This window comes from Ambystoma mexicanum, chromosome 5q, assembly GCF_040938575.1.
Source record: "Ambystoma mexicanum isolate Mex_15411 chromosome 5q, UKY_AmexF1_1, whole genome shotgun sequence".
Lineage (NCBI taxonomy): Eukaryota > Metazoa > Chordata > Amphibia > Caudata > Ambystomatidae > Ambystoma > Ambystoma mexicanum.
In genome coordinates this window covers 672,893,816-672,909,345 of record NC_090933.1, presented here as the reverse complement: position 1 = coordinate 672,909,345, position 15,530 = coordinate 672,893,816, and the positions used below count along the sequence as shown (strand labels likewise).

The window sequence follows — 15,530 nt, the reverse complement described above, 5'->3', positions numbered from 1 at the left end:
ACCCACGTGAATAGCAACGTCGTTTATTCTCATTTCAAGGGTATTTTGTACAGTTTGGGACCGACCATGTGTGTCATCGTCAAGAAATGTTTTGGTGAACAGGCTGTTATTGGACACGTGTTTCTACAACAACTCCAAGAACACAGCACCTTCCATCTAAGTAGATCGGGGAATAGAACCGAAAAAATTGTAAATGATTTTGAAAACATTTTTTTTCATGTGCACATTTCCATAATAAAAGATATCTTTTCAGCGCTCGGTCAACTTTGCTGTGTAAGAGAATGTTTAACAATCTATATTTTTTAATAAAAGCCGCAAAGGCACGGTGAATCTTTTTTTTAAACATTTCTTGAGTTATATTGTTCTACAAAAAAAATCTCTTTATCAAAAAACAAGATAAGAAAAAAAGTTCCTGAGATCTTGTTTACATAAAACAGCAGCACACATGCACGTGGTTCAATAGTGACACTGCACCCATTGGTATAAAGTAGAAAAGAAAGTTGGCGTGTAAAACAAGCTTCCCAAAAATGAAGAAAAAGTGTGCTTGTGTGGGTGTGGGCAAGGTGGGAGCGGTTGTGGGTTGGGCGAGGTGGGCAGAGGAGTCGTGACCATGGCAGAGTCTAATGAAGCAAAACATTGAAACCAAAATGACCCTAACTCAGAGGACTTGAAGACCGGAGGGAAAGTGTCCCGCGGCCGGATGAAACCCATGATATAGCCAAACAGTAGCTAGAAAAAGCATTGACTCTCAGCTGTTGGAAGTGGGCACCTAGATGTCTGGGTTCAGGGATTACTGGAACACTACACCCTTACTGGTTAGACAACAGTCGATGCCACCGAGCGAAGACTTGGGGAACTAAACCCCTTCTGCTGGAGCGATTTATGATCTTCAATAGGGTGGAGTCGCAGGGCAAGCGTGCCACTTGTTAGCACCCTGGGAACAAAGTCCCATTTTGACAGCACGCCCTTCATCAAAGGAGTATTATATAATCCCTGTAAAGATTGTCTTGCCCACAAACTGACTCTGTCACTCCAAACATCAGGGCATGTGAGGCAGGTCACCTTACAGAAGATATTGCAACACAATGAATAGTCTGAAGACTCAATTTTTGGATTGTGGACTTTGTTTGTATTGTCCGCAGTGATTGCGTTTCTGAGGAGTGGTGCTTGCCTGTCATAAGTGTGGGGACTGCACTGTAAGTACACACAGGAAAGCATATGCCTAAAAGATGGTAAGCTGAAATATGATTTGTCCAGTTGGGTAATTTTGTTTCAATATCTGGTCAATTTCCTTAAAATGGTCACACACACAGATATAATGAGCTCCCCTACTGAAGGCCATATTCGGCCATTTCTTCTGAACTCCTAACCCTTAAAGGGACCAGCAAAACCGTGTGCAATAGTCAAGACAGTGAGGTGTCTCTTGTTTGGACAGTGTTTGATCGTTCCTGCTCCGGAACCTCCATGAGCAGAATGTGCTTTGTCAACAGAACAGCGGTGAGAAGACTTTACTCAGACAAGGAGTTGAGCCAGGAGAAGGAGAACATGTGGTGCCCCTGATCACCGCTAGTCCCTTCGCTGCCCGCCACTGGCTGGAGTGCCGGAGTGACGGCCTCAGACGTAGTCTGTAAGAGAAGAACACGCGTTACTGAGGGACTAGCCAGGCACTTCATTGGTTCGTCATCATGACATCTCTTTTATTGACAATTGGAAGGACCTCACCAAGCATGCACATTGACAGCTACTATGGTTGTGTCTCATGCTTAAATCAGGTCATTAGGGTACACATTTCCTAAGGTAACATGCCCTCTGTACACACACTTTGCAAACACACTTGTAAGCAAGACATTTGTAAAAGATAAAATATAATTGCTTAAAGACAAACACGTATTCATGTTAAAGCAAATCAACTGGTCTTTATTTGTTTCAAAATGAATCAATTTCTTGCAAAATTGAAAGGGTCCATGAGAAAATCAAAGCGATTTCTGAGAGAACTGAAAGAGAAAAAATCTGCAATTCGAATATTTAAATAGTTTGGCCCTCATTTGAGAATGCAAATAGACCCCACCCCCCACACACCATCATAAGCTAACACATGATGGCGTTTAGACATTTGTACATGCAGAATAGGTTACACTAATGGGGCGAGCCATGATTATCGAGACCCGGGCCGAGGCACGGTCGCCTCTCCCCGCAAACTAAAACCACAGATATTTGGGCATCTGCATTAAAGAGAATATTTTATCAGATGTTCCACTTTGGAAACGCATTTTTCCCTTCAGTTTTGTACATATTTTGAAAAGGCATCAGTTATTCATATCAGCAAATCCTTTTTTTTGTAGGCATGCCATACAGGAACCTGATGCATACAGTGAACTGGGGGTGGGAGGGAGGGCAAGTACAGTCTATAATGTTCACTCTTACTCCTCTGTCTTATTTCTACAATATAGTTTGTCTTTTTTAATGTTATGCCCTAGTCCTTCAAACATTGCAAACTAAACAGTGATGGTAACATGATATTGTGTCTGCACTCTCCCACCGTTGAGAGAAGATAAAGTACCACGCGTCCTAGACCGGAAGCCCCGTCGGCGTGGGCCCGTGCATCTTCACTTTCATGCACTCTTTCCATAGAGTCAGAACCTCAAGATGTTACCTTCACCATTCAGCCAGACCTATAATAGACCTATAATAGAGAAGCAGTGGTGTAACACAGCATTTGGGGACCCCCTGCGAGCCCTGCTTATCGGGCCCCCTGCTCCTTTGAGATGCAGAGGCAATGCCAGAGTCTCTCGACCAGCCTAATGATCATGTGGCCGCAGGGGACTGCCACATGCTGCACTTGCTGAAAAAATCTAAGTACGTCGCTTTAATCAAACCCTATATCTTTCACCTAGTATAGAAACAAGGAGGATGCGTGGCCCCTGGTGCCAAAATGTACCACCCGCCACCCTATATGGCAAGCAGCAGTATTGTGCTCAAATGCTCATATCCGTTTCGCTGGCGGCTTCAAAGCATAACTGGCATTGTAAACGAGTCAAGATATCGTCCAGGTAGCAGAATATTCTTAGTGGTGGGGAATTAACATATCCCACAAATGAACTCAGGCAACTGACCACAAATAAACGTGAGCAACGGAGAATAGAGAGGGAGCCCTAAGAGGAAGAGGCGGGGGTCTGTGAGGTGCAGCCCAGAGAAAGTTCTTTAAATAATGTGTTGAAATGGTGTATTTTACAATAGAATCGTTGGGAAAAAAGGGGTAAAAAGCGACCATTTGTAATTAGTTCTCGAGGGGAGTACATGGAAAACCACAGTGGATGCCATGTCACCAAGAGCACATGAGAGTGGTTTACAACATTTTCATGACGTCTGTGTCCACAACATATGGCAGCACGGTCATTGACTGTTTCTCGCAGCTGTGCTCATGATAGATGCCAGAATTGCCACTGAGCATAATTTCATGTATGGTAAATAACTTTCATGAAGCTGGAGCAAAGATCTATGCCAGTATTGTCAATGTAAATCCCTTAAATGAAGCAGCAGCCACCATTATTCCCAATAACGTCACAAACAGGAGGATGAAACACACAAATGCACAGATTACAAACATGGGCAGGTCAATTTGTACTTGAATTGTATAATGACTTAGGTATTTGAAAGCATCTATGAACCAACATCTTTACAAAGAGTGACTCTTATTCACACACCAAACATACCATACCATTAGAGCGCATTTCACAACATCAGATTCATGTCTCTGCGTGCCAGAAAATAGAGATTTGACAGAAAAGTGTGCAATGAGGGATTGGGTTGCAAAGAGCGGTGAGCAATCGGCTCTGGCAGGTTGAGGAATGTATTGTAGTACACCATTGAGTTCTTGGGCAAACAGCTGTAGTGGCTGGTGAACTTTGCAACTGTAATTACCAGCCAACATCTACTGAGCAATCAAGCAAGCCTAGTGATCAGGCCTGAGCCCGTCCAGCTGGGATTTCGAGCGGCGCAAGAGATTGTCTCCAATAGACTTTTGTAAAATATGGTGCACACAATGCATTTTAAAGCTGAGGTTTCTGAAAGAAATAAGCTAAAAGCACCAATATTCTTCCATTGCTGCAAATATGTTGAACCATTAAAACACTACTTCTCTTGTGACACAGTATACCAGACTGGGAAAACTGCATAATAAATCATTTTCCAAAGCAAATAGAACTAGATTTAAATAATATGCCAAGAGATAAGCTGCCCATGATTGTTTCAGTTCCAATAAAAATAAAAAGGCCATAAAACATACAGAAGGGTGGCATGCAATAAGGACCGTAGGGATGCAGCTGTTATTTTACACAACACTTCCAACACATCGCAAAGGGCTTCGGATACACATATGAGTGCCTCCCACCTATTTCTGGATCTTGCTAACAACATCTAGGTGCTGCTCAAATTGTTCAGGGTGCTGTGCACTATCAGAAGTAATATGGTAGCCAACTAGGGGTTATCCTTGTGCATGTGATATAAACTAGCGTACAGCTCAAATACCCTAGCAAGTTGCTCAAAAGCGTGTTGGTGTTGCCATGTGTCCCATGCTTGCGTCAGCAGAGATTGAGTGACAGATTGCAGCTGGTCCGATAGCACAGCGAGTAGAGCGCTCGCTTTGACATCTGTGCAGAGCCTGCTGACGCAGGTTCAAATCCCGGCAGGGCCAAACTCAGCCTTTCATCCTTCCGAGGTCGATAAATGAGCACCACGCACCATGGGTAATAATAAGCAGCGCTCAGATACCTGAGGGTTCTTACTGCTATATAAATGCTAAATTATTATTATTGTTGTTGCAATAATTCACAGATCGTTATGACGGTATAAACACCCTTTATTGATTGTGCATATTGTCACAGCTCAGAGAGCATGGATGCCCCTGAGATCACACACACCTTAAATACTCAGATCAGGTAAAGTAGAGATCTTGACAAGGTCATACTGATACGCTGAGGCTGATACAGCTGAGATATGTCTTCTTTATTACACATATCGCATATGATCAGGCCTCAGGCAGAGTTTAGAACGATGCTGCTGGCTCAGGCATCAGATTGTATGTAGAGTATGTGTTCCTAACATTGCATGAACCCTTAAGGCTCAGGTCTCAAATAGATTGTTCTGGGGTTGCAGATATGACGCAGACCTCATATAGCAGAGCTATCCCTCGGATTCCCTGATAGGAGAGGCTTAGTTTGCTATTTCCCGGTACACTTCCATCTAACACTTCTATTGCAGGCTCTGGCTGCAATCGGCAAAGTTATTAATCACGCCACACTGTACTCACAGGTCAACATGCCAGAAGCACCCTGGCATTCCTGATTCCCTTTGCAAGTCCTCTGGCAAACAGTTTCACATGAGAAGCATGCAGGACGAGGGTCCGCTTAGCCCCCATGCTACACTTAGCAGTTTGACAGCATTGGGCAAGGTATCCTTCCTCGTGCAGCCCCTGCTTTTAACAGCATATCACACAAGTATTGGGCTGTGTACACCAGCTCTCTTCTGAAGTGAACCAGACACTGCTCGTTATATCTGACAATCTAAGAAGTTTTTCAGTCGGAGAAAGTGACAGGGAAGGGGCCAGTTTACAATAGGAGCGTCCTATCTGAAGAGGAGTGCTTTCCAATCCAACAGAATGTGCAGGGTACAATCTATTTAAAACACTCCACAACTTGCCAAATAGGTTAGCATGTTCTATGTGTGTGCTGCTGCACCCTAACAGGTTTACATAACATAAAATGATTTAAAAAAAAAAAAAAAATAAGCAGATGTGCAATTCTTTCATTCCACTGTGCAAACCAAGATATTGGAACTCAGCAAAAACAGATTCAACTAAGTTCCACTGCTTGGCATTGTTTTAGTACCACGTGATATCAAGGCACACAGTTATATATCAGAGGACCCTCCCGTTCCAGGCCAATGCCCCTGGTCCAGCTGCTCCATCCTTTTGCCCTTCCTCTCCATACCCGTGGTGCCAGATTTCACACTTCATTTCATCCTGCCCCACTCTGCTCCTTTCTCTTCCCACTGCTTAGGGCTGTGCCATCATATTTTAACAGCCCCCAAAAAGCTATTTCGGCAGCAGTATGAGTTGTTCCTCCACTTATTTAATTCTCAAATTGTTCAGTTAGTTATTAGCATTGCTTTGGCACATCAAGAAACGTAATGTACGCTGAAAGGTTTGCCAGTCCCTTTGTCCATTACTTGTGATCCTCATCAGGGGGACCCGCGCACTGCAGAGGCTGTGGGGGCCTCCGCTGTGCCAATGTAGAGAAGCATAAGTGAAGGATGTTGCCTTTGGTCTAGAGGGCACTTCAATTGGCCACCCCACTCCTAAAGAGGACACTGAACTGTAACTAGTCCCTTGGCAGAGAGAACATAGAGAAATTAAAAAAAAGTTATTAGAAGATCTGCTCCTTAGGTCTCCATCATTAAATCAGCAATATATGGGTTTGCCAAATGTTGATGGGCAAGAGACTCCAGGTGCTGCTTCTCTGGGCAGAGCCTAATCTTCTTTCCTTGGTAGCAAGAAAAACCTGGGAGTGGTAACCGGGCCACGGCTGGAAGCCGAGGTTCGTGGCTAGCAGGATAAGCAATGCTTTCAGAAGAGCAATGGGGCAGTGCTAGAAAATGGACGCCTTTGAACTTTGAACTCGCCAGTTTATAGTAACTGCAATCCCCAGGTGTGAGTTAGTGGAAGCCAGTTACAGTCCACGGCACAGAGCTCTGGATGACCATGAGGCAGTAAATAAGCTTCTCCAGAAGCAGGCGATGCATGGCATTCGCTATCCAAGGGTGGATTGCGTGCAAACCTTCAGATGGGGGTTGACTCGCTTAGTTTGGTTTGGCCTTTTAGAGCGCAGAGCCTTCAGTGGCAGCCAAACGGTTGCATACAGAGATCATCTAGGTACACTTCAAGCAGGCACTCCAGGACCTGAGGAAGTTGGGTGCACACGCCACGCTCAAATATGGAATTGCATATTGTCTGCATAAACATGATGCTTGACTGGGAACTCCCGGATGAGACTGATGGGGGATGTCTATAGATAACACGGGATGGTGGACCACTGCCTGGCCAAACAAGTTGGGATGTGTGACGAGGAGAGAAACAACTTTTACTGTCAAAGCACTCAGTCGGAATCATGATGGCCACAAGCAGATGATGCCAATGTCCGAAGTTCCAAATGTTCATCGCGGTGAAGCCGCACACACCGGTCCACCCAACACTGGAATCTCACGAATTTCAGTGAGTTCAGCCAGGTTTGAGGGCAACAAGTCTGAGGTGGTACAACTATTGAAAAAAATTGCAAAAAAAGGGGTGCAAAGATTGAAGGAGAGAAAATAAAGTTAGCTAGTTTTGAGGTTATCTGCATGTTGGATTTCTTTTTGCCAGTGCGTTGGTGTAAGGACAACAATTAACACTCCATGTACAGTTTTTGAAAGCTGCTGCAGGCAAAAATACAATGCTTTTTAGAAATGTACACGATCACTTAATGGGCCTCATTACGACCCAGGCGGTAAATTACCGCCTGGGCCGTGACTTTACCACCATGGTGTAAACTATGTTTACGCCATGGTGGTTGGCGGACTTACCGCCCCATTCCGACCTTGGTGGGGCGGTAAGTCCCCAATCCCCATTTACCCTTCCCCATTCCCATTTTTGCCTCATAGGGCATAATGGGAGTGGGGAAGGCGTTAATTACGCCACCGTAAATTACGGTGGCGTAATTAACTCCATGGTCCCTTAGCGCCATGGATTTTAACACCTGCTAAAAGCAGGTGTTAAATCCGCCATGGCGCTAAGGGACCTCGTACTCAGGCGGTAAGGGTCGGCGCTGTTTACGCCGTCGTGAAACCCTTACCGCCTGAGTCGTAATGAGGCCCACTGTTTGTCATGACTTGGACCAACTGCCAAACCGAACACCTGCTTGTAAATAGCCTAGGCAGAGACAGTAATTGAAGTCCATTGTAAAGTAAAAGCAGCGGTGGCAGTATAGAAGGTTGGGACTGCTCTCTGCGCAGCACACAGCTTCTGTAGTGCCCGGGCAAGCCTTGGTACAGTAACACTAGTTACTGATGGATGTAGTTTGCGCCGGCAGTAGCTCAGGCACTAAAGATGCTGTACGTTGCAGAGAGCACAGCCTACCGCTCCGTACACTGTCCACAGGAGTCTCGATCACCCTTCTTGAGTTATGGTCTTAAATAGGGTAAAGCTGTAGTGTAGATCAACTGGTTGTCACCAAACTTCATTGGAAAATATGGATGGGCCAAAAGTTCAAGTTTCATTTCGTGGCCCTTATTTGTTGCTTTTATTCCTCCTGGGGTAGTTTTATTTCGTGGCCCTTATTTGTTGCTTTTATTTCTCCTGGGTTAGTTTTATTTCGTGGACCTTATTTCTTGCTTTTATTCCTCCTGGGTAGTTTTATTTCATGGCCCTTATTTGTTGCTTTCTTCCTCCTGGGGTAGTTTCATTTCGTGGCACTTATTTGTTGCTTTTGTTCCTCCTGGGGTAGTTTCATTTTGTGGCCCTTATTTGTTGCTTGTATTCCTCATGGGGTAGTTTCATTTTGTGGTCCTTATTTGTTGCTTTTATTCCTCCTGGGGTAGTTTTATTTTGTGGCCCTTATTTGTTGCTTTTGTTCCTCCTGGGGTAGTTTCATTTTGTGGCCCTTATTTGTTGCTTTTATTCCTCCTGGGGTAGTTTCATTTTGTGGCCCTTATTTGTTGCTTTTATTCCTCCTGGGGTAGTTTCATTTCGTGGACCTTATTTGTTGCTTTCTTCCTCCTGGGGTAGTTTCATTTTGTGGCCCTTATTTGTTGCTTTTGTTCCTCCTGGGGTAGTTTCATTTTGTGGCCCTTATTTGTTGCTTGTATTCCTCCTGGGGTAGTTTCATTTTGTGGTCCTTATTTGTTGCTTTTATTCCTCTTGGGGTAGTTTTATTTTGTGGCCCTTATTTGTTGCTTTTATTCCTCCTGGGGTGGTTTCATTTTGTGGCCCTTATTTGTTGCTTTTGTTCCTCCTGGGGTAGTTTCATTTTGAGACCCTTATTTGGTGCTTTTGTTCCTCCTGGGTTAGTTTCATTTTGTGGCCCTTATTTGTTGCTTTTATTCCTCCTGGGGTAGTTTCATTTTGAGGCCCTTATTTGTTGCTTTTGTTCCTCCTGGGGTAGTTTCATTTTGTGGACCTTGTTTGTTGCTTTTATTCCTCCTGGGGTAGTTTCATTTTGTGGCCCTTATTTGTTGCTTTTATTCCTCCTGGGGTAGTTTCATTTTGAGGCCCTTATTTGTTGCTTTTGTTCCTCCTGGGGTAGTTTCATTTTGTAGACCTTGTGGAACTTATTTGTTGCTTTTATTTCTCCTAGAGTAGTTTCATTTTGTGGCCCTTATTTGTTGCTTTTGTTCCCCCTGGGGTAGTTTCATTTTGTGGCCCTTATTTGTTGCTTTTATTCCTCCTGGCGTAGTTTCATTTTGTGGCCCTTATTTGTTGCTTTTGTTCCTCCTGGGGTAGTTTCATTTTGTGGCCCTTATTTGTTGCTTTTATTCCTCCTGGGGTAGTTTCATTTTGTGGCCCTTATTTGTTGCTTTTATTCCTCCTGGGGTAGTTTCATTTTGTGGCCCTTATTTGTTGCTTTTATTCCTCCTGGGGTAGTTTCATTTCGTGGACCTTATTTGTTGCTTTCTTCCTCGTGGGGTAGTTTCATTTCGTGGCACTTATTTGTTGCTTTTGTTCCTCCTGGGGTAGTTTCATTTTGTGGCCCTTATTTGTTGCTTGTATTCCTCCTGGGGTAGTTTCATTTTGTGGTCCTTATTTGTTGCTTTTATTCCTCCTGGGGTAGTTTTATTTTGTGGCCCTTATTTGTTGCTTTTATTCCTCCTGGGTGGTTTCATTTTGTGGCCCTTATTTGTTGCTTTTGTTCCTCCTGGGGTAGTTTCATTTTGAGGCCCTTATTTGGTGCTTTTGTTCCTCCTGGGTTAGTTTCATTTTGTGGCCCTTATTTGTTGCTTTTATTCCTCCTGGGGTAGTTTCATTTTGAGGCCCTTATTTGTTGCTTTTGTTCCTCCTGGGGTAGTTTCATTTTGTGGACCTTGTTTGTTGCTTTTATTCCTCCTGGGGTAGTTTCATTTTGTGGCCCTTATTTGTTGCTTTTATTCCTCCTGGGGTAGTTTCATTTTGAGGCCCTTATTTGTTGCTTTTGTTCCTCCTGGGGTAGTTTCATTTTGTAGACCTTGTGGAACTTATTTGTTGCTTTTATTTCTCCTAGAGTAGTTTCATTTTGTGGCCCTTATTTGTTGCTTTTGTTCCCCCTGGGGTAGTTTCATTTTGTGGCCCTTATTTGTTGCTTTTATTCCTCCTGGCGTAGTTTCATTTTGTGGCCCTTATTTGTTGCTTTTGTTCCTCCTGGGGTAGTTTCATTTTGTGGACCTTGTTTGTTGCTTTTATTACTCCTGGGGTCGTTTCATTTTGAGGCCCTTATTTGTTGCTTTTATTCCTCCTGGGGTAGTTTTATTTTGTGGCCCTTATTTGTTGCTTTTATTCCTCCTGGGGTAGTTTTATTTCGTGGCCCTTATTTGTTGCTTTTATTTCTCCTGGGTTAGTTTTATTTCGTGGACCTTATTTCTTGCTTTTATTCCTCCTGGAGTAGTTTCATTTTGTGGCCCTTATTTGTTGCTTTTGTTCCCCCTGGGGTAGTTTCATTTTGTGGCCCTTATTTGTTGCTTTTATTCCTCATGGGGTAGTTTCATTTTGTGGACTTTGTTGCTTTTATTCCTCCTGGGGTAGTTCCATTTTGTGGCCCTTATTTGTTGCTTTTATTCCTCCTGGGGTAGTTTCATTTTGAGGCCCTTATTTGTTGCTTTTGTTCCTCCTGGGGTAGTTTCATTTTGTAGACCTTGTGGAACTTATTTGTTGTTTTTATTCCTCCTGGAGTAGTTTCATTTTGTGGCCCTTATTTGTTGCTTTTGTTCCCCCTGGGGTAGTTTCATTTTGTGAACCTTATTTGTTGCTTTTATTCCTCCTGGGGTAGTTTCATTTTGTGGCCCTTATTTGTTGCTTTTGTTCCTCCTGGGGTAGTTTCATTTTGTGGACCTTGTTTGTTGCTTTTATTACTCCTGGGGTAGTTTCATTTTGTGGCCCTTATTTGTTGATTTTATTCCTCCTGGGGTGCATGAACGTTGAGAGTACTAGGAAAGCTGTATGGATACAGCACACATCACACATGGGATTCGTTTCTTAGTGTAGCATTAGAGGTCCTTTCCCAATGACACGCATTTCATCCATTACAGAAGGTTTGAAGGATAGGTTTCCCTGGCCGCATTCAAGACTACCATGTATGGGCTACATGCACATGTGTGCAGCTGGCCGATGGGCCCGGTGAGATGCGTCACCACTGATTCATGGAAAGGAGTCTTAGATATTGGGGTACTGCACCTGTGAGCTGTAGCGATATACTCCTGTTCGGAAAGGTGAATCAATATAGCCTTTCTGTTTCGCTTTATATTTAAAATGTGCAGTACAACTATTAGAGAGTACACATAATGCACACAAACGAACAGCAGCAGTGTTTACCTATAACCGTTTTTGAGTTATGACCTTACATTTGGAAGTTACGGGTTGGGACTTACTAGCTGATGGGGTCATAACATACTAGTTCAAGGTGGACCTTATTTGCACTCTAAACTATATCATTAACCTGCCTTCCTATTGCTCTTTGATAAGACAATTCAGCGGATTAATAGGCCTGCTGCAGGCATCTGCGTGCAGCTAGGCGTTCACACGGGAGAAGCGATGAAATAAGCGCCATTTTGTTTTTGTTTGGAAATAGCATCTAGTAAAATTCCAATTAGTAATTCAATTTCTGGGTTTGGAATGAACATTTAAAAATTAAAGAAATGTTGGTGCTAACTCGTTTGGTGTTCGGATTCCTCTCACAGTGGAGAAGTCGGATTAAAGTCCCGGGAGGATAGCTCAGCGGCAGCGTGCGCGTCTTGGAGGCAAGACGACACGAAGCAACAACAGGTTCGATCCCCGGGTCCGCGCTTAGAAACCTCTGGGTGTTTAAGCGCGTTATAAATACGTAACTAAGACAAAAAAAAAAAACGCAACTAAGAAAAACAATTCCTGTAACAGCGCCTCGATGCCTGTGGGCTGTGTGAGCGCTTTATAAATGTAAAATAAATAAATAAATAAAGTTATAAATTCAAAATGCACCACTGACGCAATCTTTTGCAAAACGTTTGGCCGCAAGGCTGTAGAAAGTTGATAAGGCAGACGCTGATTGCTTCAGCACCTTTGGAGGAAGGGTGCCATGAACGTGATGAAGCTGAGGTGGACCGCTGGCAAATGATCCGGCAGCAAAAGGTAAATGAGAGACGATAACATGTAGCAACATTCCATGGGACCAAAAGGGTTCCAGTGCGTTACACTTGGGATTTCATGGCCCGATACAAGTGTGTATTGTGGGTTCTCTCAAGTGGAAAGCTTTTCAGACTCCTCTCGTGGATCCAGTTAAGTGAGACCCACACAGAAAGAAGTCCCTCAAAGGCAAAGGTTTAGATACACATAAAACGAGGTTGATCTTGGTCACACACCAAAGCAATGGTCAAGTTAGGAATGACAAAAATACCTTCTGTCCATTAGCCACCTAAAAGGGCGTCCACTCAGATGTACTGTTCGTACTGAAGATGTACTGCTGCTTTACTTGAAGGGTCTTTTTCTGCTGTAGGGTCTTCAGGGCACCAGGATGGATGCAGGACACTAAAACGCAGAAGTGGCCATCTGTGGAAGCCGAGACCTGAGCCGCGATCATGGTTCACAGAAAGGAAGAGCAGGATCTCCTGCTGTTCAGGCAGTGCTGCTATATCACTTCTCAGGGTCGCCTGCGCCTCTGACTATGGCTTCTGCAAACTTACTCAGCAACTTGCAGTCGGGTGACTCCCAATGGTCCCAGATCAAACTGCTTTCCTTCTGGGACCAGGCAATGGCTTATGACTGTACATGCACAGGCTGGTGGCCAGGAAGCGCCCTACAGCCAAGAAGTGGCCCTTGATCATCGCCTCTGTATTCAGTGAAGACATCACTAGCTTGAATCTCATTCCCCTCCCTAAGAAGCACCCCGTTTCTCATGAACATTGCAATCAGGTAACCCTGGACATTAGGGGCCTGGTGGGGCATTCCCTCTCAGATCTGAAGGGTTAGTATTGATGCCTAGACTCTACTTGGCACAGACCCATCTAAGCTGACCGGGGCTTCAGCTTACAAGAAGTAGGGGGCAAGAGTGTAGCTAATGTGCTGACATCCCCATGAGCTTAGTATGTGTACCTCACATAGGAATCAATCATATGGCACAGTGACTGTACTTGATGAACTAGGTCAGCTAAGGCCAGTGCCATCCTAAACACTAAAATAAAGGAGGTAAACTTGTTCTGCACATTCAGGCTTCCCTCCTGGCATCTCACATGAGTTTCCTTTCTATTGCACGCACACAGTTCACCACATATAAACTCAGAGCAAATCGGCATCCTCCATACCCTTTTTTAAAGTAACTCTATGTGGATCCCGCTACCTCAAGTAGCATTCTCTAGTTATGGCTCACAGGATGCTGTCACTTTCATAGCACCCTTCCTAAAACGCTGTTAGAAATGAAAGCTGAAACAATTGGCTTTTTCTTTATCAACTTTCTATTCACTTGCGGTTGTGTGAGTGGCGACTTAAGACTTTATCACTTTAATCCATCTTCTCCCATGTGCACTATAGTTAAGTTGAGTATCAAGTTCCTTAGGAAACCCACACATTTTATTGCTAATATCCTTTGACTTGCATGACGGATTAGGCTGATATTTTGCAAACAAAAAGTTTGTCATGGACCCCACCCCGGATATCACCCCCCCACCCCAGACTGGAAAGTTTGGGAAAGATTTGGTAACAAATGTATAAGTTATTAGGAAAGCAACAGAACCCTATTTTCGTCCAACTCCCGTTAATTTTCCCAAAGTGAAAAAGTGACATTTCTGTGCAGCAGTCAGCAAAAATTGCTGGACGGATTTGGACTAGGTATAAAACAACCTGGGCACAAAGCATTGACTCTCTTTCCGGGAGAGGTCTGGGGTTATTGCATCCAGTAGTTGCTAAAATATTTGACAGAGAAGGTTGTGCCCCCTTCTTCCAAAATGATAGCTATATATGTTTCAGACAATGCATCATCAAGGCTTTTCAGAAATGAAGAAGCTGTCTTTTTGTTTGTTTGATGCGAGAGATAACCAGGGTTTTAACGGGTGGAACCGGGTTTACCCGAAACCAAACAAAAAGTGGAAACAGTGACATTTGGAAGAGGTAAAGGATGAAATGGCATCAGGCAAGAGGCGGGGAGTGGGGAAGAGGACACCCTGAGGAATTGGGGAGCTGAGGTACTGGGGACCAAGTTCAGAGCTCGAACATTTTCCCATAACCGAGGTTATACTGGGGATAACTGGGGTTATAGTAGAAAATGGGATCCGAAATGAAAGAGTATCACAAAAATAACCAGGGTTATTTGTGGGCGGTTACAGATAATCATTAAAAAAAAAGTGTTACAAAATGAGATTAATACAAAAAAAGAGGAATTGTACGGCTACATTGAATTGGGGGATAATGGGCGAGGCCGAATGATATGGGTACTGGTTTACTTTAAGGAACCAAATGGTGCAATATGGAAAGTGGACACGACTGAAGGCCCTGGCCACTCGGCATGGCCTAGGGCCAGGTCTATTGTGCCCCAATGAAACCTATTGGGGTAACATGTCAAGGGGTGCAATACAGAATGTGGACACTGCCAAAGGCCATGACTCGTGTGCTCAAAAGAAATCTAGTGGTGTGGCGACGGCCAAAGGCCATAGCTAGTGGGCCCATTTAGGAAACCTACTGGAGAAATATGTAGAGTTGCCATGGCTGAAGGCCCTGGCTAGTGGGCCAAAAAGGGGAAACATGTACAGTGGACACAGTTGAAGGCCCTTGCTAGTGGCCCGATACATTTTAAAAAATATAGAGTCGGCATGGTGGCTGGAGGCCGTGTTCAAAAGCCAGGGCCAAGTCCCTGGCTAGTGGGCCCAGAGACATGCATAGTGGCCAATGCTTTGGCCATGTCCACCTAGTTCCCCACAAAACATATTGGGGGAACATGCACAGTGGACACAGCTGAAGACCATGGCCAGTGGCCCATAGAAACACTATGGTATGACAAAACCCTTGAAATTCAATGAAAAACCTAAGTTAAGGTGCAGGTAAATTGCACAGATTTCACGCAGCAAAACCCTTGAAACTCAGCTGAATTGGGAAGTCGTGACCGGCTTAATTCAGTGTGTTTCCGTTGTAAAGTGGGCGCAAAAGAAATATACAGTGCCCATGGCCTTCGGCCGTGGCCACCTAGTGAGCCCAAAAGAAACATATTGGGGTAACATGTACAGTGGACACGGCCCGAAGGCCATGGTCACTGTCCATGGCCAGAGGCCATGGCTAGTGGCCCGGTAGTGTTTTA

General features: G+C 44.2%; 1 protein-coding gene across 3 annotated transcripts in view; it reads right to left on the bottom strand.

Moving 5' to 3' along the window:
* Positions 1–7: 7 nt before the first annotated feature.
* TRIM55 (tripartite motif containing 55) overlaps positions 8–15,530 on the bottom strand; it is a 508,360-nt gene continuing 492,837 nt past the window's right edge. For all 3 annotated transcript variants that reach the window (XM_069621126.1, XM_069621125.1, XM_069621127.1), the window contains one exon: positions 8–1,625. In XM_069621126.1, coding sequence (XP_069477227.1) covers positions 1,615–1,625 — 11 coding nt within the window. In that variant the 3' untranslated portion in view covers positions 8–1,614. The remainder of the gene's footprint in view (positions 1,626–15,530) is intronic.